We start from the raw sequence: 24,077 nt of genomic DNA on the forward strand, positions 1-24,077 counted from the left end.
GCTTGATTTTAATAATGAGTTCTTCTCGAGCCCCGGGCTCCGATTGCCTTACAGACATTATGCTAAGGTTTGATATTTGTATTGTTTACCCAGGTAATGAGGGCTAGAGTTATACCCAAATCTTGGAAATCAGCAGTAATAGTAACTTTATTCAAAAGGGACGGTAGGGCAGATTAAAAAAATTGATATTTTGGGAAAACTATTTGCCCCTGTGATCTGGTGAAATTTGATCAAATGGGCAACCTTGGCAGGCTGACTTGAAAATGAGGTTTTGTCGAGGGAGTGGGGACCAACCTAAATCTGTTTCTGTTGAATGTGTTAAAAATACGAGCTGTCAGAATTGGTACCAACATATTTCTGACTTTTATAGATTTAGAACAAGCTTTTGACAGCATCAACAGAGATAGATTTATTTATTTATTTATTATTACATTTATATAGTGTGCCTAGGCCTCAGGCATCTGTGCGCTTGACTTAAGAATACGGTTACGTATACATTGCATGCTTAATCGTACAAAGGGAGGTATGGTATCAAATGAGTTACACAGTTGTACATTGCAGTATTGTATACAGTCATCAGGTGTTTAGTAATGTATTGCGTAGTGAAACAGAAGCACACGTCTGAGTATCAAACCCCATTTGCTAAGGTTGATCAGGCAGAGTCCTTGTTAAAAAGCCATGTTTTCAGTTTTGTCATGAAGGACCATTTGGAAGGGTCTGTCCTGAGTTCAGGCGGCATGGCATTCCCGTAGTTTGATGTGAGAGCAGGGAAACAGGAACCACCAGCTTTCAGTCTTTTGAAGCTTTGTGAGTTCAGTTGTCCTAAGTAGGCTGATCGGGTAGGTCTGGCTGATTGTGTTTTTGAGATCATGTTGGATAGAAAGCACAGAACTATGTTAGCACTGCATTTATGGGTGAGGGACAGTACTTTGAATTTAATACGCTGTCTGACTGGTAACCAGTGAATGTTTCTCCTGGCCGTTGAGATGTGGTCCGACTTTGGAATATTGAGGGACGCTCTGATGGCGTTGCTTTGAATAAAGCAATGCTAAAACAATAAAATAATGTAGTCACCCATGGGCTCTTGCCCCATGGATGACTAAATTCATCAATCGATCTTTTAAAGAGTCATATGTCCCTGAAAGCATTAAGGAGGCGTGGGTAACACCTCTGCTGAAGAAGGGAAATTTAGATCCAACAGAGGCTGGGATCTACCGACCGATCACAAATGTTTCCTTGTAACTGACTCATAGAGTTAGCAACATTAGCAGCAGCAACCGCGGAGAACACGAGCGAGAGGAGGGCACTTTTCGCCAGAACCACGCTTCCTGGAGGAGGCGGAGCCGGGAGTGTCACGTGACCTTGCACGTGACCCAGCTGAGCGCTGAAGACAGCGAGCCCATTACCCTTGCGGCGCTAAGCCCGATAGGTGCAAAGGGCGTCTGCTGTTTTGTGGCTGTTCGATGCGTGAGGAGTCACATCACTAAGGCAGATATTGCGGAGCACGGCAGGAAAGCACCGCCTGTGGTCCTTGAGAGCTCTAGGAGCGGGCGGCCAATGATGGCAGGAAGACCCGGATTCCCGCAGACCCGAGCACAACTAAGGAAAGCCGAGAGGGACGAAATCATGATGGCCGGTAGAAAGTCGCTGCTAGCCTACGGAAAAGCGGTAAGTGAGTTGGATGACACCGCTGCCAAAATTTGCTACGAGCCTGAGGAGCTAAGATTGCCACCCCGCAAATCTTTTGATCTGCGAGCAAATGATGTTCACATTTCAAAGACCATACTCACGGAAGGGCCACTAGATTCAGTACCAAAGATAGTCGAGTATGCGATTGAATGCTTAGAGGCAACCCCATGCACCCCACACCGCAGCCCATGTGATAGACTAGAGCAATTGGACGCGCAAAAAGACACACAGGCCCGTGAAAGAGAAAGAGAAGCGGTCAAAGGGGGAGAGTATGCGATACGCCCAACCATAGAAAGAGAAGAGCAGCCGGAGTACCAGACACTGAAGGAGGTCTTGGAGGCCCAAAGTAACACAAGAGACAGCCTCTGTAACCCTGAACAAGCTAACGTGAATGTCCATGACAGGGTGAAAGAAGTGAATGCCACCCTCATAGAGAGGTACAACGTCAAAAATAGAGTTGCCATGCACCCCAATGGCCCTTTAATCAAAGAGATAAGTATGCTAAATCCAAACCCGGACCAAGCGAATCCGTGCAGGGAAATTTGCTCACTGAAAATACTAGCATGGAAGAATGTCGAGGAGATAATAAGAAAAGATATGGAGAAAGTAAAAAGCATCGCAGTGCTAACTAGGTCTGGTGCGCCTAAATTGACATCAATGAGGCATCAAAAGCGATGGGAAACCCTGAAAGAAATCCCCTCAAAAGAAAGACCATCGGACAAAAGTAAACTACTTAAAAATTTGGAGATGAGGGCAAAGCTAGGACAACCCAAAATGATGAACAGCCAATGGGAACTAGAACCAGAACCAGAGCGATGGCTACCTGAAGAAATGAGTGATGCTATTTCGGAGGACGAGGACGAGGAAGGCATGACAAGTCGGAGTCCGTGTGAATCAGACAAAAGTAGAAATCTACCCGAAGAAGACATATGGAAGCCGGCTGAGGAAGTCTCCTCCATGTTTAATCAGGAGGAAGACTCTCCCCAACAGCCCCGACGAAGTTCGATAGCTATTGCAGATCAGTTGATCAGAGATCTAACCCGATTAAATGCCAAAATGGCGGCCCCTAGTGCGAGCCGCCAACAAAATATCCAACCGCAAGGACCCATCCTAAATAGATCGGCTCACGAAGAGAACGGTACAGATGCCAGTAGAATGGAGGACCTAAATTTGTATCCGAGACAGAGAGAGAAACGAAGGACCGAAGTACACTCAAGGCAATACCTCCATACACATAGCTCGGACTCTGACCTCCACCAATCTCAAAAACACAAAAAGAGAAAAAGTGATATAGGAAAGTATAAGATAAATGGATCGGCAAATAAATCAAGTACCATTAGAAGGTCCGGGCCGGGGTCACCCTCAATATCTACAAGAAACACCGAGACCGACACAGAAAAAGAGGAAGTCGAACAGGTGGAACATAATATGATCAAACTCCCGCAAAGGAAATTAAGGACTAGGACCTTAACATCGAAAGCCATGATTGAAAAAGTGGTGAATGACTTACGACCAATCATGATGTCAGCAACGACAATAGCAACAACGCCGCTAACAAAGCTCTATGAACAACTAAACGAAACATGCAAAGATCAGAACACACTGATCGCGCTGTTAAATACGAAAATTATAAAAATGGAAAGGGACATTTTGGAAATGACATTACAAAACAAAATGTCATCTCATGGATATGAACACGCGACAAACACACTGAAAGACGCCCTGAAAAATAATGCCGAGGACAAACGGTTATTTGCAGAGGTAGCCAAACACGCACTACAATCCTTGAATAAAGAGCTGGAGAAAAGGTATGTTCAATTTAAAATACCTGATCAGTGTCCGGAGCACTGTGAAATGATAGCTGTAGAACGAGAGCCTCAACTCCAGATAGTTCCAACGAATGTCCTCCAACCAGTAAAGCATACAAGAGTGGAGGATAGAAACGAGGGTGGAACAAATAAAAAATCAATCTCAGGGAAATACGACGTGATTAATGTAGACCCAGAGGGGAAAGAAGAGGTCAACCAGCACAAAGACATCGCGCAAGAAGCAAAGAACATAGGAACCAGCAATAAAGAGCTGAAGAATAGAGGGTTACCGGGTGGAGCAACCAGTAAGGAAAAAAAAAGTGAAGACAAACGAATATGTGAGCCGGAAGTTATAGTCGCCTCCTCAACCTCCGAAAACATCAGTAACGTGAGGGTCAGATTGGACGATAAAACAGAGGATCCACGACCAAGAGAGAGAGAGGCACCACTAACCACTGATAACAGCAATAATGAACGCGAAGATAATAGGATGAGAGGAGTGAGCCCATTACAGTCAACATCTGGGAATAAGAGCCCTGACAATGAGTGGTATGAGATATTTGAAAAACATCCATTAACCAATCCAACGAATAGCGGAAATAGGATAATAAATGGTAATAACAAACAAGGGAAATGCAAAAGGAAAACAAAAAACTTGCCAGCCCCAAAGAATAAGAATGCTAAAAACACAGCAAGCTTTTTTAGGAATATCAAGGCACTAAACGTGACAATAAATAACACAGATTTGACCAAAGAGGACGCAAAAAAACTCGCGGTGAGCGATCAAAATATTGGACAAAATCAAAATAAGGAGCAAGAAAAGCCTAGCCAAAAGGGTAACGAATTAAAAGAACCCAATCAAGTTGAGGAAGACGAAGATCTGATGAACATATCAGTATACAGCACTCATGATGACACAGACGATGAGCCGGAAAGCTTGAAAGAGGCGTCCCCTAAAAAGAAGGATGGGGCTAGACATAAGGGCCCAACAAGAGAGAGGGTGCCAGAGAGCACAAATGATGAACCAAAAAACAAGAGAGTGATACGCCTGATTTGCCCAGCGGAAAAGATGGAGGGCGTGATGGTCGAACCAAGCGAGGTCGATACCTGGGGAAAAAAACCATTTTACACCATGGAAGAAAAATTAAAAATTAGTCTATTGAAAAACAAACTAGCCCTGGAGAAACAGAGGATGCAGACTAACTCAGAAGTAAAAGTGGGCTCAAACTATACAGAAGTGGAACCATCAACAGACAGAATGCTAAAGCCCATGAAAATAGCGAATGAAAAGAGCGAAAGAAACGAGAGAACCAAAGAAGAATCGAGAACTCTAAATAACCTGGTGAAGCACAACGCCAAGGAGGACCAACAAAAGTTCAGGATCTTGATCGAAAAGATTGAACAAAATAAGAATGATACGTCGCCAAACAGGAATACTATACTACAATTGTTTCAAACAATACCGGTATTACGAGCAATCCGAAGTACTGAACTAAGTAGAGTTGAAATGATAAAAGAATATGGGCGTGCAAGTTCCTTGCTACATATTGACTCAAAGAAGACCACAGTCCTGATCATGATGTGTGAAAGGCAAATAATAGAAGCTGGATACCAAATCTATGAGGTAGATAATCTACTAGCCCCAAATCAGTGCGCACAGAAGAAAAATCAACAGCACCAGGTCGAGCAGTACGAAAGACTGGGGAGCGTGGAGAAAGGCACAGAAGTTGGAGATGATTGTAGGAAAATGACGGATTTGAGAGTCGACCCAAAAGGACTAAAAATCGAAATAACAGTGCCGAATATAATCGCCACGGAAGATCTAACCCAGCAAGTTCAGAACGGAAACAGACTCAAACCAGAAAAAGAACTAGCAGAATGGGCATGGATAGCAAAAGCCATAAATAATCAACCACGAAGCTAATGCCAAAGGGCCAAAAATACCATAACATGGGCAACCTGGAACACCAGAGGATTCGCACATCTAGCCAACAGTGCCAACGAAGTGCTGAGAAGTTGCGATATCGTATGTCTACAAGAGACATGGCTAGCCAGCTGCCCGTGTATAGAAGGTTTTGAAGTGGCGATGAATCCGGCCATAATAAAAAAAAAGGGAAGACCCATGTCGGGCCAACTAATTTTAGTGAAACACAAGAGTGGATTCGTGATCAAGGAGTCCACGAATCTGTCAAACTACATACAATATGCAAAGGTCGAGGCTAATGATTACGAGGACACACAAAAAATCATAAGGATACATATCTATAACATTTACTGGAATCATCAAGAGGCTAAACAAGAGAACTTAATGGACGACCTGTTAGATGCCATTGATCTCGTGAAATCAAAAGAGAGGGATGCAAAGATGGTGATATGTGGAGACCTGAACTTGAAATTACTAGAAATACCCACCAAACCAAAATTGAAAAAAGAACGATCAACAAAGGAAAGGAGGAAGGAAATAATGTGGCTCGAAGAGATGGAAGATCGCGCTATGATAATGATGAATGGAAACACTCTGGGCGATATTCCGGCAGTAGCGACATGGGAGAGAGGTAATCAGAGGTCAATCATAGATTATTTTTTTGTGACAGAAAACATCGCTGCAGAAATGTCCTCAATGAAAGTGATACAATCGACACAGAGCGACCACAACCTTGTCTCACTGATGTGGAGCCAACCCACTCACAAGAAAACCTTACAGAAGCACCAACAATATGAAGTGGAACCAGGAAGAACAAGGCTGAGAATAACGGCTACGGAAATAGAATCACTTACGGAGGCCATAAATCCTGATTCACGCTATATGAAGTCCTCAACAACACAGTATAGTGAATTTATGGAAATCTACAGGGTGAAAGTTAAAAACCCAGAGAAAATACAATACAAAAAGCACGTATACGATAAAGAAATAGCGGAAAAAAAAAGAAGTCTAAGGAAAGACTGTAGAAAGATAAAGCAAACAAATGACACGAATTATAAGCAAAAGACAAGTCTGCTAAAAAACAACTATAGGTCATGGGTGAAGTCACACAGAGCCAAATTAGAGCAAAACGACGCGGAAGCCATGCTGAAGTCACTAAGGCAGCGAAATTCCAGAGGATTCTGGTCTCTACTAAACGAAATAGAAAATCCCCAGAAAGCAATAATAAAGAACATGGTGACAGAAAGTGAATGGGAGAAGCACTACACATCCCTGTTCAGGAAACAACTTAAAAAAGAAACACCGGTGTTCCCGGAAATACAATCATGGGATCTAAGCTTTAAACGCATAGATATAGAAACCTGCATTAAAAAATGTAGTGACTCAAGAGCAGCAGGACCTGATGGCCTATCAAATTTAATGCTGAAACAAAACATCGACGAATGGGCCGCGTTCTGCGAAAGACTATTCCAAAACATCACAAAAGAGGTCAGAATCCCTGCATCATGGAAGGAAGGTATCATAGTGCCGATATTCAAGAAAGGATGTCGCCTGAAACCAATTAACTACAGGCCAATAGCCCTACTAGACGTACTGGGGAAGGTTTTTGCAACCATGCTTTTACAGAAACTGAACACATGGCTAAAAGAAAGCAAGGCAATCGATGCCCGACAAGCCGGCTTTGTAAAGGGCGTGGGATGCAATCTAAATTTGCTAATATTGAATTTAGTAAAAATGGAAGCAATTAGATCTGGCCAGAAAGTATATATAGCCTTGATTGACCTGGCCCACGCCTTTGATGGGGTTGACAGAGAAACGTTATGGCAAAAACTGAAAGATCGAGGATGTCCAGTGAGCCTCATCCTGGCCATAAAAGAATTATATTCACAAACATCTGTAAAAATCAGATTGGATGATCAAGGGAATCATTCAAAATCAATACCAACGGCCAGAGGGATAAAACAAGGCTGTCCACTGGGTGCCACTTTATTCAATTTTTACATATCAGAAGTAGGTAGGGCGTTTGAAGAAGTTCGAAGTATGCCCCCCACGATAAACGGTAACAAACTGAGTTGGCTACTCTACGCAGACGATATGGTAATCTTAGATCTTACACCTATAGGGCTTCAACGAAAACTGACAGCACTCAAAGAATACACAATAAAAATGGGCCTGGTGGTCAATGCAGAGAAATCCGAGATCTTGACACTAGAAAATCTAAAGGGTCCCTCATCAAGGAAACGACAATTCCAATGGTCACTCGGAAACGAGATACTTAAAAAAGTAAAATGCAGTAGATACCTAGGGGTGTACATCAACTCAAGTTTGCGAGATGAACCTATGGTAGCTAAGACCCTGAGTAAATGTAAACAGCTGACAGCACAAGCTCAGGTAATCCATAATAAATACGGAAAATTTTCATACAAACCTGTGATTAACTTCTATAAAAGTAAGGTAATTCCAGCCCTAACCTTCGGTGCAGAATGCATGTTTGGGTGCTCCAGTGAGATCTGGGCAAGATGTGAGGGGCAATTTTGGAAAAAGATTCTGCAAATACCCCAAAGTTACCCGACCGCTTGTGTAATCTATGAAGTTGGTGTCGCAACGCTAGATGCAAAAATCACATGGAACATGCTAAACCTGTACAGGAAAATAATTGAAAATGGTGTCCCCCAATTCGAAATCTTGACAGAACGGAATAATATACAGGCCCACTCGATCTTACAGCAATGGAAAACAAACTGTAAAAGGATTCTAAAAGAGATAGAAGCAGACGAGAAACAGCTTGTCAATAACCCAAACGGAGTGAAAAAAAAACTAATGGAGCTGGATTGGATCAAAACAATAGAAAAAAGAAACTCCCATAAATGCATGAAGAACCATCCTGGAGAAGCAAAAGGGAGAACGCAGCTAGCACAATACCTTGAACTGTTTCCATGTAAAGACCTAAGGAGAGCATACTTGCGATTCAGACTGAATTTATACGAAACCAAGGAAGCCCAAATCTACAACAGGAAATGGCCAAAGGAAGATACAACATGCCGTTTCTGTCGAATAGAGTCAGAATCTCTAAAACATTTGATACTTTACTGCAGCGAACTTAAGGAATTAAGAACAAAATACCTGGCAACGGAAAGAAAATCAGTTTCCACGTATAGTGAGGAAGAATGGTGGGGATGGCTACACTACAGTAATAACAAAAAATTGGTGGTGGCACTCACACTGCTCTTGAAACAAATAGAAATCATGTGGGTGAAAATGGAGGACCAAACTCCTACTTAATCGGTACACAAAAGAACTAATTTTTGAGACACTAAGAAAGGACTCCCTAAGAGACTGTGACATCGTGCAAAGGTTCGATAAATGTGACATTGAGAAATGAAGAGAAGAATTAGAAATAGAGAAATTTTAAGGGAAACTCGAGCCCTGGATAGAGCTGAGGGAGCAATTGGATATTGCATACTGTAGAAACACATAAGTTTCGATACAAAAAGATTTTCTAAAGTTTGTATAAACTAAATGAAAATAAAAAAAAAAAAAAAAAAAAAAATGTTTCCTTCATCATAAAAATATTAGATAAAATTGCTTTCCTTCAGTATCAGGCTTTTGTTGAAGAACATGATATATTAGCTGCCCAGCAATCCGGATTTCGACCTAATTATGGGACTGAGTCTGCATTGTTGGATTTAAAATCACATATTGCTGGCATTGTGGATGAAGGCAACACAGCGTTATTGTTGCTTTTGGATCTGTCCGCCACGTTTGATCTTGTTGATAACCAACGTTTTGCGGACAGATTGATCTCATTGGTAAATGCACTAAAGAGGCAACAGCCTGCTTCAAATCTTTTCTGGGTCCCAGGAATATGAGAGTAACCAAGCACAATGCTTTTTCTGTTATCTCTATTCTATCATGTGGCGTCCCTCAGGGGTTGTGCCTCTTGCCACTACTTTTTAATATCTACTCCCGACTTCTCTGTGCTCGTCTGTCGGCTATGGGCATATACTTTGCCAATCATGCCGACAATATGCAGATTGTCATTAGACTATCTGGTGAATATTGTAAAGACCTGGAGCATATTAATTACATTTTAATGGAAATTTCAGAATTGGATGGCCACGAACTCCCTGGCTCTTAATGATGTCAAAACTGAGTTGCTTGTTTTGGGCACTCAGCAACGGCTCAAGAAAATGGATGTAAGATACGAGAACTTTTTCATTGGTCAACATACTATTCAAGTCTCAAAGACTGTTAAGACACTTGGAGTCTTTTTTGACCCCCAACTCTCCTTTAATCGACAGACTAGTCATCTAAAATCTTCTTGCCATTTTTCATATTCAGCTTCTCTGGCAGATACGGTCCTATCTGTGAAAGGAAAATCTTGCTTTGATTGCAGCAGCGATCGTGAATTGTAAACTGGATTATTGTAACATTCTCCTAATTGGTACTTACAGGTGGTCCAGAATAGTGCTGTGCGTGCTGTGCATGGTCTCAAATGTAACATGCACGTTTTTGAGGCCAAGCACTGCCTGCACTGGCTGCCTGTTCAACAGCAGCTGCAGCACAGGGGTCTATCCATTGTGTTTAAATGCCTTGGGGGCGATGCTCCATCGTACCTTACTGCCAGGCTTAAAAAGAAACTCATTGGACATGTGTTACGATCCAATTGTAACATTTCTTTTGGTTCAACCCCTGTCCTCATTGAAGAGAATTGGCGGCACCAGTTTTAATGTTTGGGCTCCTGCTTTATGGAATTCAATGCCCAAACATCTGGCTGAAAGCAGTTCATTAACTACTTTTAACAAACATCTAAAAACTTTCCTATTTGACGTAGGACATGGGTAATCTCTTAACATTGTTTTGACACTCATCCCTATATTGCCATCTTTGTAACATCAACTGACATTTCTTCTTGGCTTGTTGGATGATGTTGCTTTCTTCTCTGCTTGTTCGGATTGTTTGTTGCTATTTTGTTTGTTATTCTCTCTCTGGTGTGTGCCCTGAGGCCTCCGGGTTAGTGGCGCAATACAAGAACTCAGATAGATAGATAGATAGATAGATAGATAGATAGATAGATAGATAGATAGATAGATAGATAGATAGATAGAATAATGGGGAGCTTTTTAATGTTTTTAGTCGAGGTACCAGCAAAGATGGCATTGCAGTAGTCTATACTTGAGAGGATTAGAGCTCTGGCTAACGTGATGCGGTTCTCCACCGTGATGTAAGGTCCACATGCTGTGATGAGTTTCTCAGTGTACGAAGAGGCCAAAGAGATGACGTTCACTTGCCGGGTAAGGGTGAGTGAGGAGTCAAGGTACACACCTAGTGTCTTGACTTCTTTGGACACTTTAATGTTGTTTCCATCTATGTAAAATGTTTGGCAGGTTGGTGGGAGGTTCTTGAGTTTTGCTGGGCTACCTATGATCAAAATCTCAGTTTTATTGCCATTTAGACAGAGTTCGTTTTTGGCCATCCAGTCTTGAATTGTGAGGTAGATTGCATTGAGGGCTTTGGAGTCTATGTCATAGTCTTCAGTGATTGCTAGGAGTATTTGGGTGTCATCGGCATAATTTGTGTATGTGACACCCAAATTATCTAGTTTATCAAAGAGAGGTTTGGCAAATGCGTTGTACATGGTAGGGGATACGCAGGACCCCTGTGGTACTCTGCATAAGAGTGGTGTACGGTGTGCAGCTGCTGAAGTTGAGAAGTCTTGGATTGATCAGTTTGAAAGGAACGATTCAATCCAGCTGATGCCATTTTTGGAAAAATGGGCATTGCTAGCCAGGTGGCGGCATAGAATCTTGTGATTTACTAGATCAAATGCTACCGAGAGATCCAATAAGAGTAAGATGGCTAGGTTACCTGTGTCTTTTATTAGGTCCATTTGGGTTTTAAGACCGACCAGTGTTGTTTCCGTACTATGGCCTGGGTGGAATCCTGATTGGCGGAGGCCAAGAAAGTTGTGTAATTCAAGATACGTTTGGATTTGTACATAGGCCATTCAATGTAGAATTTTTAGAAGAAATGGCAATTTTGTAATTGGCCTATAGTTGGTAGGCACATTTGGGTCTACTGAAGTTTTTTTTTAATAAAGATAGCACCCATACTTCCTTCAGGTTATCCGGTACTCGATTTGTTGTGAAAGAGTTATTTATCAACGTAGTGATAAATGGTGCTAGATTGACTGCACAGTCCTTGATTAGTTTTGCTGGACAGATGTCTCCTTGACATCTCAACGGTTTGAAACCTTTAATGATTTTGACCGTCTTCTCAATAGTAATAAGTGATAATTCAAATTTGGGGAACGATTTTGGAGGTTTCTTTTCAAGACTAGGTGGGGAAGGGGTGTTGAGTTTCATTTTTTTGGTTGATCTTCAGTTGAAGAGAGCATGTTTTATCCATGAGTGCCTTTTGTATGTTTTCACACAAGGATTGGTCTTTAATGCAGTGGACTGGAGTCTGTGAGGGAGATTCTAGTTCCTGTAGGATTGAGAAGCACTCCTTGGTGCCAGAGGTGGCATTTTCAATGCAGGAGTTATAGGCATTACATTTTGCTAGGAAGGTGGTTTCTCTGTATTCAGAGGCAAGGGTTGCAAAGTGTAGTTTATTATTGTCTGAAGCAGTTTTTCTCCACTTGCTTTCTGCATTTCTTTTTTTGTCGCGTAAGTCTTTCAGTTCTGGGGTGTACCAGTACCATTGGTTGATGTGTGGTTTGGGTTAAGCTTTTTTTTGGGTGTTGGGTGAGCCGGTGGCTGTGAGTTTATTTTGGGGGTTAAGATGGAGTTTGGTCCTGTACCTACGTCTTTCATTTCTTAATGAGATTTTAGGGCGGTTGGAGCCTAGAATGTTGTTCTGCTCAGTGGTCTTGGTGAGGCAGTCAAGAGGGTTTGAAGTCCGATTAGGGTTTGTTGTGGTGACAATGTTAGGGCTGAGGTTAGTACATGTGTTCAACTGCTGCAGTTGAGGGAGGAATGAGGAGGGCCTGATAAACTGTGGGTTGGGAAGTATTTTGGCCATACTCAATGTAACTTGAGTTTTAGCCAAGTCCAGATGGGTAGTATATAGCGTTTTCGTTAAAGCCATGAGCTAATTGCAGATAGTGAGGATTAGTGATGGTGAGATGCCTAGTCTATGAGATTTAAATAAAATAAGGCAGAGTAACTGAATGTGGTCATGTTAGCTAGGCATATGTGACCGGCAGTGTGAGGCGAGTTCTTAAAGGCAGACAAGTAATCTGGCATGGGTCTAGCGAGGTGCAGCCCATTTAGTTTACAGAGAGATGCTAGGAGCAATCAATTTGTCTGGCCTATGGTTATCTGGGTAGGGCACAGATGATGGGCAAAGGACATGCTAGTAGCAGTCAATTAAGCCGGCACAAGGCTAATAAGATGCAGCACGGTTAATCTGTAAGGCAAAGATAAAAGCAAACAATTAATCTGGCATAGATCTAGCAGGGTAAGGCACAGTTGATTAGCACAGACCTGCAAGTAGCAGTCAATTAAGCTGGCACAGGGCTAATAAGATGTGGTACAGTTAATCTATAAGGCAATGCTAAAAGCAGACAATTCATCTAACATATGGCTAACAGGAAAGGGCACAGATAATTAGTGAGGTCATGCTTGGTTGAGACAATCAGGATGGCATAGGGTTGGTAGGAGGTGATCCAGTTGATTTACAAGGAATACTGGAGGCATGCAGTTGAGTAGGCAAGAGGATGGTGAGGTACACCACCTAATACAGGCTTATGCAGATAGGCATATAATATAGGCAATTATGTAAGGTCATAGACACGTGGGCCAAGGGGTGTACCGTAGGAGAAGATTAAGGCAGCGACAGATTGAATAGTGGGCAAGGTACAATTGGGCAGGTGGAGTACTACAGGGTGTGAATGTATGGTTGGCACAACACAGTAGGGAATAGTGGGCAATGTATGATAGGCAGCAAATGTAATACAACAGGGCGTGTCTTCTGAGGCATAATGATGGCAGAAAAGGGAAGCTACAAGCTTTGCGTTGTGCTCCGTGGTGGGGACAGCGCGACCGCTAGAGCGGGATGCATGTAGCAAGTTAGCAAGTGAGCATTGGAGAGGTGTAAGTCGGTTGTATCCTCAGCAGCGGAGGTGGCAGTATTGGCGTGACCATGAGGTTGACAAGTTCTTAGTCGGTTGTGGGGCAAGGAAAAGGTGTAGCACTGTGACAAAATGGGCAGAATGGGATGAGGCTTGTAGGTAGTGCGCTTACCTGGCTGCACAGTATGTGCAAGGGGAGATACTTGGCCCGGTGCTCCGCGCCCAGACGCGAACAGGCACAAACAGGGCCTTGAGTTCGGGCTTTTGGTGAGTGGCCAGCATTCACCTGCCTGTTTACTGATTGGGTAGCTTTAAACAGCTGCTATCCAATCGGATGCGGAGGCTGGTCTGAAGAGAGTTAGCACTCCTATGTTAACATCGCAGCCATTTTCCAGCAGGGCTTTGTGCTCGAAATGATGAGATTATGGAACAAACTGATTATGGAGATTATGGAACAAACTGGTATCCTGGAATTTCCCTATGGATCTGCTAAGTGCAATTAAAACACTTAACTCGTCTACTACATTTCAAGTCACATTAAACTCAGCAGGCCTCTTATAGAAAAAAAAATCAGTACACACAGGGGTCTGAATCAGGGATGCACCCTAGCGCCCGCCCTATTCAATTTAAACGTATCTGATATGCACAGTAGTTTGTCTAATTTTAACGTGTTTTCCCTGAAAAATAATGGACACGTAATACCTTGAATGCTCTATGAGGACGATTCGGTCCTTATGGACCAAACTTCCATAGGCTTGCAGTGTACATTTAAGTTATTACAAGAATACATGGAAATAAATGATTTGGGGATAAATGTAAACAAATAATTATCTTGAGCTCACTAAGGGGTAAACATAAGTGTTCTTTTAAATGGTTTGTGGGCCAAGAAAGGCTAGAATGTTTAAGCTCAATTGTGTACTTGGGGGTCCGTAAAAACAGTAGTATGAACGATAATCTGTGGGCTTTGGACCTAAGATCTAAATTGAAAAGCTTAGCTGCCCGGGGTCTGATGTTGCATATAACATATGGCAAATTCACAATTCTCCCAGTCTTAACTTTTTATGAACCAAAAGTTGTTCCAATTTTAACCTATGGAGCAGAAGCTGGTTTCAGTCTTCTATGGCAAATTTGGGAGAAATTGGAAGGTGTCTTTATGAGGAAGGATCTTCGCTTTCCAAGGGGCCTCCAATCTCTTCCATTAGATATGAATTGAGTCTGTTATCACTCTACTCAATGGTACTTTGGAGGAAGCTTTCCTTGTTCTGAAAATGCGTTATGGCAGAAACACCCCATCCTTTTGAAATATTAAAGATTTTGCATAGAAAGGAAACACATTGGCTATTGAAGATCTCGAAGTCTAAATGCATGAATTGATTGAATGATTTGGGAATCACATCAGATACTTTCATAACAAATCCTGAAGCAGTTAAAGTTAAATTATGGTGCCAGGATTGGATTGACACCCAAGACAAAAGACAGAAATATAAGTTCTCTTTAAATTTTAATAACAAGCGCAGATCTATTAATATACCTCCAAAATATCTAAGTTCCCGAGTCCTTACCATCAAAATAAATTAATGCGCTTGTGTTTGAATTTATACCCCACGAAGGAGGTGTTGACTATGCCCAAGTACCTTGACATGGACGACTCGACCTGCAGGTTTTGCTTAAAGTTGGGTACAAATGAAACAATGAAGCACATTTTGCTATGCTGTACTGGGTTGACCTTCATGAGAACGCGCTAGGCAGATATGTTATTGAAGCAGAGACTTTGACGGTAGAGGAATGGTGGACTACTCTGTTACTGGGGGAAACGTACCCCTTAATTCTTGCAATGATAACATTTTTAGATGAGGTTTTCAATTTACAAGTGATTCTTCCTTTGCAAATTTGTATCTAATGTATTAGGTGATATTGTGTCCGTTGGAATATGTATTTTTGTATGTTACGATCTTAATGGCAAACATAATATATATATATATATATATATATATATATATATATATGTATATATATATATATATATATATATATATATATATTCCTTTTAACATAAACATATTTGTTTTAGCTTACCCATGCTCATGTACTCATTTCCAATCTCTATCACTCCTTTCCTGGGCAAACCCCTGGAAAATCTGGCCATCTCACAGCTTACGCTCCACACTGAATCTGTTGGTTGTCTTCATCAATTGACCATCATCAATCTGGCTTCAGAGCAGCTAGAGACACGGAAACTGCTCGCCTGAACACCTGTGAAGATCTGCTCTCTAATCTTGACTCCAGCCTTCCTTCTGTACTCATCTTCCTCAACCTTTCCTCTGCTTTCAACATGGTCAATCACATCATCCTGACCAATCGACTCTATGAGAACATGGGCATCATGGATCAGGCACTGGAGTGGTTGACCTCCTTCCTCCTGGACCAACCCCCCTAGGTCCAAATTGGGTCCTTTTTCTCCACCACATCTCTCTCCACATGCAGTGTTCCCTGGGGCTCTACCTTCTCACCCTGGCTCTTCAATGTATACTTGACTCCTTTGACCCACCTGATCTCTACCTTCTACTCTAACTTTCAATGTTATGCGGATGACACTCATCTCTCTTTCAGGCTCCTCTCAGCCTCCTCTCCTCTCTTGCTCATTCCTGACTGTCTATCCACGATTCAGGATTGGTGTTCCTCCAACGATCTCGGCCTTAATGCCAGTAAGATGGAGCTCCTTCTCATTGGGACTCCTGCTCCCGCTTTCCCTCCCTCACTCTGGCTGCCCTTCTTTTTCCCTCTTCCTCTGCTTTCCTGTCAGACAAAAAACCTTAGTGTCATCTTCAACTCCACTTTCTCCTTCTCTCCTCACATCATGGACCTTGCTAAGAAGGCCCACTATCAGCTGCACCTCCTCAGAGGTATTCTTCCTTTTCTCACTTTCCCACAGAGGTTCACTGTCACCAGAGTCCTGATTCTCTTTAGGCTGGACTACTGCAACAGCCTCTTTCTAAATCTGCTTTCCTTTACTCCATCCCCTGAAACTAATCTAGAACAGGACTGCAAGACGTATCCTTGGCCTCAAGCCCAGGGATTGTATCTCTCCAGCCTGAAATCTTCCCTATCTGGCTCTCGGTGGCTGCAAGGATCAAGTTCAAGAACCTCTGCATCATCCACTGGGCTTTCTGGGGCATGCACTACATCCACCTCTCTCTTACAAAATACATTCCTTCTTGGGCCCTTCGCTCAGCTACCTCCAACTCTCTGAGGGTCAGATGCCTCTCTAGGCAGAGAGTGGGTGGTATATCTCTCTCCTCTGCAGGAGCCTCCCTCTAGAACGGCCTCCGGGCCCCTCTCGAAATTGAACCTGCTCACCAGAAGTTCCGAAAGCAACACAAGACCTTCCTTTTCTCCTCTGCTTTCTCTCTCTCCCACCCTTGCTGACCTACCTGTCTGCTGTGACGACTGGTTGTCTATCCTCAAAGTCTCCCCTGCACTGCCTCTGGGCCTACCACACTTTTAGGGGACTGTAAATGTATTCCCTACAGTCCTCTGCCTCCTTACACATATCCAGAGCCGCGCTGCCCTGGCTGCACTTACTCAGAGCAATGCTGCCCTGATTGCACTCCCCCCTTCCCTCTCCCCAGCACTGGCCACTCACTCACGCATGGCTTTGCTGCCCGATTGCATTCCCCCTTCCATTCCCCTACAATTGCAAGATCTGAATGACACAAGGCCTATTAAGATCGTTTGTCTTGTCCTTCCTCTCTCCTCCCTCCCTTGGCTTATCGCGCCTAGAAACACTTGCACAGGCGCGTTATAAATGACTTATCATATATCATATCATATTTGTATCTTCTTAGGCTTGTTTTTAAAGGTATATTTTCTATTTTCCTAAATGTACTTCTCTGAAATATTCTCGAATATGTTGAAAATGTTTTTTTGAATGCACTGAGTATGCGCTAATAACCTTATTGACTACATGTGCAGTACACAACGTCAATTGACCAAACATGCATCATGAGTGGAAAACACTATTGACTCGACGTGCAGGCATCTGGCAGTCAAATGTTGCTTTAAGAACGTGAAAAAAGTTGACCATGAACTACACGCACAGGAATGGAATACACTCACCTTGACTGGAGTCTTTGTGTCATTGACAATTTCATTCAAGAGAGGCTCATTTTGGGTGGAGGCAAAGGTCGTTGAAGGGTTATCTGTAAGGTGAAAAAGCACATTTATGCAGTGTTTTGAGGCATGAGGTATGGCATTCAAATGTATGCGACAATTTTTATATTTGGAAAAGCAAAGTACACAGGGATCACCAATAAGGTAACATTTCTTTAGGATATAGCACATGGGCGATTATAGGCAAATACATTTTTAGAAACTGTCTTAAGAACATCTATGTGCCACGTTCAATTAAATAATAAATAAAGGAGCACCTTTTTGTTTAGGTACATTTTGTCCAGTTCGACAACAAAGTCACACAGACGCCAGTACATGGACTGGTGCATAGCCTTCAAGCATTGGCTGAGTCAATTCCTTAGAGCCAGTGCTGTCCTTCCCTTTCTTCTAGAAGCAGCAGGACGCATATCGAAACAGGATTGAAGCTTTGCTATCCCCTTGCCCCCCTCCGTTCAATAGACTGGCCCCTCTGAAGAGAAATCACTTGAATTGCTCCTGGGGTCTGCATGTGGCGTAGATTTGCACCTTACTGGGCCACTAGTGTTTTTGTATGTGGTCTGGAGGAGCTTGAGTATGAAGGAGGAGCTTCGATCCTAAATGCATCAGCACGGTTCATATTCCACAAGGGAACCACCTGCATTTCCGTTGGGTGTAAAACTGCACATCACACAGCACAAATGATGTGCTGTGGCGCTCAGGGCTGTGAATCGACTCAGGGCCCGATTCATGGAATTTGTTGCACGGTTCACAGTGATTTTGCCAGTGTTCTAAGTGAACGAAAAGAAGTAGTGGAGCTTTGTTCTCTGCTGACCTGTCCGAGAACCCACAAACCCCATCGCCACGCCCCCTCCCAAGCACAATACAAATCCCCCAAACAAATCCGCCTGCTGTTTTAGGGAACATTCAGTGCAGTGCACTGGAGTGTAAGTTTCAACCTCTTACACTTTGATATTAAAAACGAAACCATTCCGGAACGGTTTCTTTTTAAAATAAAAGTATAGGAACAGTAACGCTTATCAAAAAAAGTAGAGGAGCACCGTTCCCGAGCGCTCCCACCCATTTCGACCACTGGATTTTGCACTGCTGAAAAGTGACTTTGCACTGCCAACACAAACCATGATACATGAAACTGTGCAAAGTGCAAAGCCAGTGCAAAGTCAGTTCAAACTCACTTTGCATTGCAAAAATACACTGGACAGTTGCATGAATCAGAGTTTGTGTCAGCAGTACAAAGTCACTTTTCAGGAGTGCAAAGTCACTTTGAACTGTGCAAAAAATTCCATGAATCGGGCCCTTAGGATTTTTGCTGTTCGATCCAAGTGGACCAATCCCACTGCTGCTCCCCATAATATTCATAATTTGACCATCAGCAGGTATTCGCTTAGCTTTCCCACACCTTCTTCCTTACTGCTGGTCTCCTTTTAGTTCTTCTTTCTTCTCTAGTGTCTCTTTTAGTTCTTCATTCTTCTCTAGTGCATTCCCTCTATCGTTTAAGCAGATTTCTTGCTGGCCCATTCTCACAAAACATCTCTCGCTCCCTACTGCCCTGTAACATATCTTCTTTTTCTCTCTAAACTCCTTGCAGGCACTGCATATACTCAACTCTCTTGAAACAATGATTCTAATGTTCTTTTTCCCCTGCCACATCATGGTTTCGGCCCTGTCCACTGCACTAAATCAGCTCTGCTACACGTGACTAATTTCCTCACTTCTGCTCGCACTAGAACTGGCATCTCGTTTTAGCCTTTTGGGTTTGTCCCTTTTTTCAGTTTTGCTCTATTCCATTCCCCGCTCTTCTATGGTTTGAGTTGTCATTTCTATGCAGATGACTCCCAAACCTTTCCTTCCTTTTCTGATCACCTTCAAAAAACAATCTCTCACTGTCCTTCTGTGTGAATTACTGAATGATTTACCACCCATTACATTAATTTATTCCTTTATCTAAAATTGAAACCCGTTTTTTTCCTGCCCGTTCTTGCTACATCAGTCTACCAGTTCTGCTCACCCCCCACTAAACTCACACTCTTATTCCCCTCTCTCCTTCTGCCCTAAACAACAGTGTTATCTTTGATCCCTCGTTTACTTGCTCTACTCACATTTCGTCTGTAAACTTTTGGTCTGTAAATTAATCATTTTCTCACTTTTCCTACTCTTCCTGCTCCCAGCAAAATCATATCTCTCCCTGCCTCGCTACTCTTCATTGGCTCCACTTCTTCTTCCTTTCTAAGCTCTGATTTTCTGATTTTTGATTTGTCTAGCTTTGCATTATATTTAAATGTGTGCATTGTCTTGCGTCCCTCCAGCTATCCTCTCCTGTGACTCTCCCTCTCTTCATTCTACGTCTCATGATATGTTAACTGTTCCTCACCCTCTCCCTGTGCCAGTCAAATGTTTGCTCATTTTCTTTGTTATTCCTCAACTCTGGAAGGCCTATCCCCCTATGCACAGACATCCCTCTTCCTTTATCACAGAATTCATCGAATTGTGCACCTGCATCTACTTTGCCATATTTCTGTAACCGTGTTTGTTTACAATATATTTTAAAATTATATGTGAAGTGCTTTGGTGAAAATACTCTATGAAGCCATATAAATGCACTACTGACTAATCAAGGTTATACAAATATATGCTGTGGTCTATAAAGTATCTATGTCTCTCAGAGAAGCAGACCAACAATGAACGGCAGCCCCGGATATAATAATGTTCCTTTACCCTGCTGGCCAATTGCAGAATAGGACTCACCATTATTCTTGAGTTGGGGCATACATGATTATGGTCATCTTTAAGGATCTAGAAGATTACCAGTTGCCCCTTCTCTCCCATTGCTTTATAAACCTTTTTGGGAGCTTCTCTTAAATAAAAAGACATGCTATTGTAGTCTTGCAAATATTATCCCACTTTGGAGAACACTTCATGCACATGTACATGGGACCTCAGTCTACCACTGTGCTCTCACCTGGAAGAAATCTATCGAGCTACCCAAAGAATTTGAGTTATTGGTGGCATTCTAACATCATATCTTTCAGAGACAGCCTGATCACGAATTTGGCGGTAACCCTTAAATCCGGTGGTCACTCTATTACCGCCGGATTTAAGGGTCCGCCAAATCAGGACTTCGGCGGATTTCGCCCTAGCTTTGAGCTGGGGGGAAATCTGCCGAAAATTCGTGCAATTACCGTCGGTGGGAAATCCGCCGGCGGTAAGAGTGCAAATTTTCCCCATTGAGCCCAATGGGGAATGGGGCATTCCTGATGGGGCTCAATGGAGAATGGGGAATTACATTACCGCCGAACTCGTGATCCAGCGATATTAGCGCCGGGGAGTTCGGCGGTAGGGCTAATACCACGGGTGGTAATACCGCCGGCGTTACCGCCAAAGTCGTGATCAGGCCCATACCGTTGGGTTTGGGCGTTACCAAAATGTTATCATAGTATGTAATAAAAAGCCTGAAGTATGGTTGTCCGAAGTCGTCCTGCCCGCTTAACCTGTTATCACCACTAGTGGGAGGTGTTTCCTTACTTATACAACAATAAGACTTCAGGTTCATCTTCCAGGTGAACAAAATGTGTATTTCATGTTTGCACCGCTAGAGGAAGCTGTTGCCTTAAGCATTCAACAATAAGACTTTTAGTTCATCATCCAGGCAAACCAATGTGGATTTCAGCAATGATAACATACGATTAATTGCAGAAAAGGACAGAGGCAGGGATAACAATTTAACAGCATACTTCAAGTTGCATACACTAAGAAAATATAAAAATTTAAAAAAACATATAAACAGAAATTTATTTGATTAAGCACGATTTATTTAACAAAATAAAATACTTTTTTAAATGAACTTATGTATTATGTAATTATTTATAGAAATATTTCTTGGTATGTTATATCAATAAGGTTCTTCATGTACGTTTTAAAATTTATTTGACTTCAATTTTATTGTATGATCTCATGCCTACTTCGAATCATGCTGCGCGTGAATTGTATTACTCAGACATCCCTCAACATTATATACTTGAGTCCAAAACCTAGTTGGAGTGCAAGGCAATGAAGAGCAGATGCAACACTTGGGCGTATGTACTATGGTGAACTTTCAATGGATTCTGTGAGATTTTGTTTGAGGTTACTAATCCTCCACGTAAAAGGAGCAAGATCCTTTGCACATTTTCTTTTTCTATTAACATGAATTACATTAAAGTACACCACCCAATATATTTACTCCCTGAAAATGTCTTCCTTTACTCATATTAGCCCGTGTAAACAGGCCTTTCCACTAGCAAATAAATAAATAAACAACTAAAGGGAATGACAAATACATGGGGGCTAACCATTGGGGCATAGCAGCAGAAGAGAGCTGTAGGTGGCAGCACTGGATAAATGGATAGCATCAGCATCACTGGTGCAGGTTGCTCTTTATAGCCCACTGCTTGAAATGGAAAAAAGAAAACGCTGGTAATTCAACATCAGAAAAGTTATGGGAACGCGGAGGCGGGCGATTATACTGAAATAAAGATTGGTGGGCCATGTTACTATAATAGTTTCACCTAGTGAAATACACTTTGGGAACCCATTACGCCACTTATTAATTAGTCCTGGCATGTCTCAGCAGATCTGCCATTCTTTTTTATGAAATGCCTGAACTTCACAGCACGTGACAGTGTAGACACTTCCCTGGAATCTTGCTATATTGTATTATATTGTATTCATCATTTATATAGCGTCCTTTCCCCATTTGTATGGCCTAAATGCGCTTTGCGGTTGGAATGCCCTTGGGGACCGTAGTCCATTTGTGGGAGATTCTAAGAGCTGATTTATAAGATGAGTGTGTGCATGTTGCCAGGTTAGAACTTAGGTGGCCTGGCTAAACTCCCATAAACATCCTGGAGGTCAGGCATGTGGGCTGGTGCTGTTGGTGGTTTAGGGTAGAGTGCTAGTGCCAGAGATTCGATGTGTGCCCAGCAAGATCAAGGTTTTTTGGGTATGCAGTAATAAAATTGCGGCAAAAATGTCGCCTTTACAAAAAATCCTGGCATAAATGCTGTGGTTTGACCCGGTAAAGGTATACTCCATTATACCATTTAAGGGGAGCAGAGGTTGGGGGGGTGTCCCCTGCATCCTTTTCATGGATTACGGCTGCAAAACTACAGCCTTATTGCCGCAATTTGTGGTGTAAACTGCCATTTTTCCCACGATTTTAACACATAGAACCGTTTTTCGTAGGTTGTCACTGTACACTAATGACAGAGGTGTTGAGGTACGTCAGGGGTTTCAGTGTGGATGGCTATGTGAGCTGCTAGACTGGAATTGCATAGCCATAGCTGCATTCTAAAGTGCATGGATGGGTGGCTGTGCCTGCAGCCTATGTCCCCAGACATGGTGCAAGGTATACATACCTTAAATTCGGAGGGATTCATCTTCAATGTTGTTTTTCTGTGTCCAATGCGATTGGCTGGTCTTGCCGGTCCTGGTCTCCCTAGATTGAAAGCCTGAGCAGTGGGAGAGGGGCCCGGCGGGATGGGGAAGTGATTTATGATTGTCTGTAGGGCGCGGGGGGCACATTTACCATGGTGTGCCACTGCGAATGCTGCCGGCATACAAGGAGGTTAGGTGGATAGGTGTGTTGTCGGGTTTGGGCCAGTGTTTCTGTGCATGTATCGACAGTATAGCGTGTGAGAAGGTTTCAAGAGGAGGAAGAGAAGAGACAGGTTTTGAGGGCCTTTCTGAATGTCAATTGATTGTCAATGTTGCAGATGTGCAGGGGCAGAGAGTTCCAGATGATAGGCACTTAGACAGAGAAGGAGGTTTCCCCCAGTCTGGTGCAGTTCTAAAGCAGGGCAACTAGGAGAGATGCTGTGCCAGATCTGAGTGTCCTTCAGGGGTGGTAGCAAGTGACTTTGTCTTGGAGGAATTCCGGCCCGGTGTTGTGGATGGCATGGTGATTGATGCATATGGCTTTAAAGGTAGTGCGTCGACCAATAGGGAGCCAATGGAGGACTCTTAGTGTAGGGCTGATGTGTTCTCTGGGAGGGAGGCTAATGAGCAGGCGGGCCACCAGGTTTTTGATTCTTTGCAGTTTCCTTAGCTGAAATGCCAGTGCACCTAGATAAAGGCAGTTTGCATCGTATAAACGGGGGAGGATGATGGAGATGGCAAAAAAACGGTGATGGTAGGTGAGGTATGGGAATATATACCGAGGATGCGTAGGTGCATGATTTGCAAGCAATTACAGATGAAAGAGGAAATCCAAGTGAGGGCAGTGTCTTTGATTCCTAAGCAGTGTAGCTTGTCTAGGAGAATGGTGTGGTCAATGGTATTGAAGGCGGCAGAGAGGTCAAGGAGAATGAGTACAGCGCATCCTTCCACATCTGCTGTTCTTTTACGGTCGGCACAAATGGACACTAGTGAAGACTCACTT

At 42.8% G+C, this 24,077-nt stretch overlaps 1 protein-coding gene across 2 annotated transcripts in view; it reads right to left on the minus strand.

Moving 5' to 3' along the window:
* Nucleotides 1-24,077, minus strand: part of IMPG1 (interphotoreceptor matrix proteoglycan 1) — a 1,923,199-nt gene that overhangs the window by 1,186,013 nt on the left and 713,109 nt on the right. For both annotated transcript variants that reach the window (XM_069606284.1, XM_069606285.1), the window contains exon 6: nt 17,612-17,694. In XM_069606284.1, coding sequence (XP_069462385.1) covers nt 17,612-17,694 — 83 coding nt within the window. The remainder of the gene's footprint in view (nt 1-17,611; nt 17,695-24,077) is intronic.

This window comes from Ambystoma mexicanum, chromosome 4p, assembly GCF_040938575.1.
Source record: "Ambystoma mexicanum isolate Mex_15411 chromosome 4p, UKY_AmexF1_1, whole genome shotgun sequence".
NCBI classification, from domain to species: Eukaryota; Metazoa; Chordata; class Amphibia; order Caudata; family Ambystomatidae; genus Ambystoma; species Ambystoma mexicanum.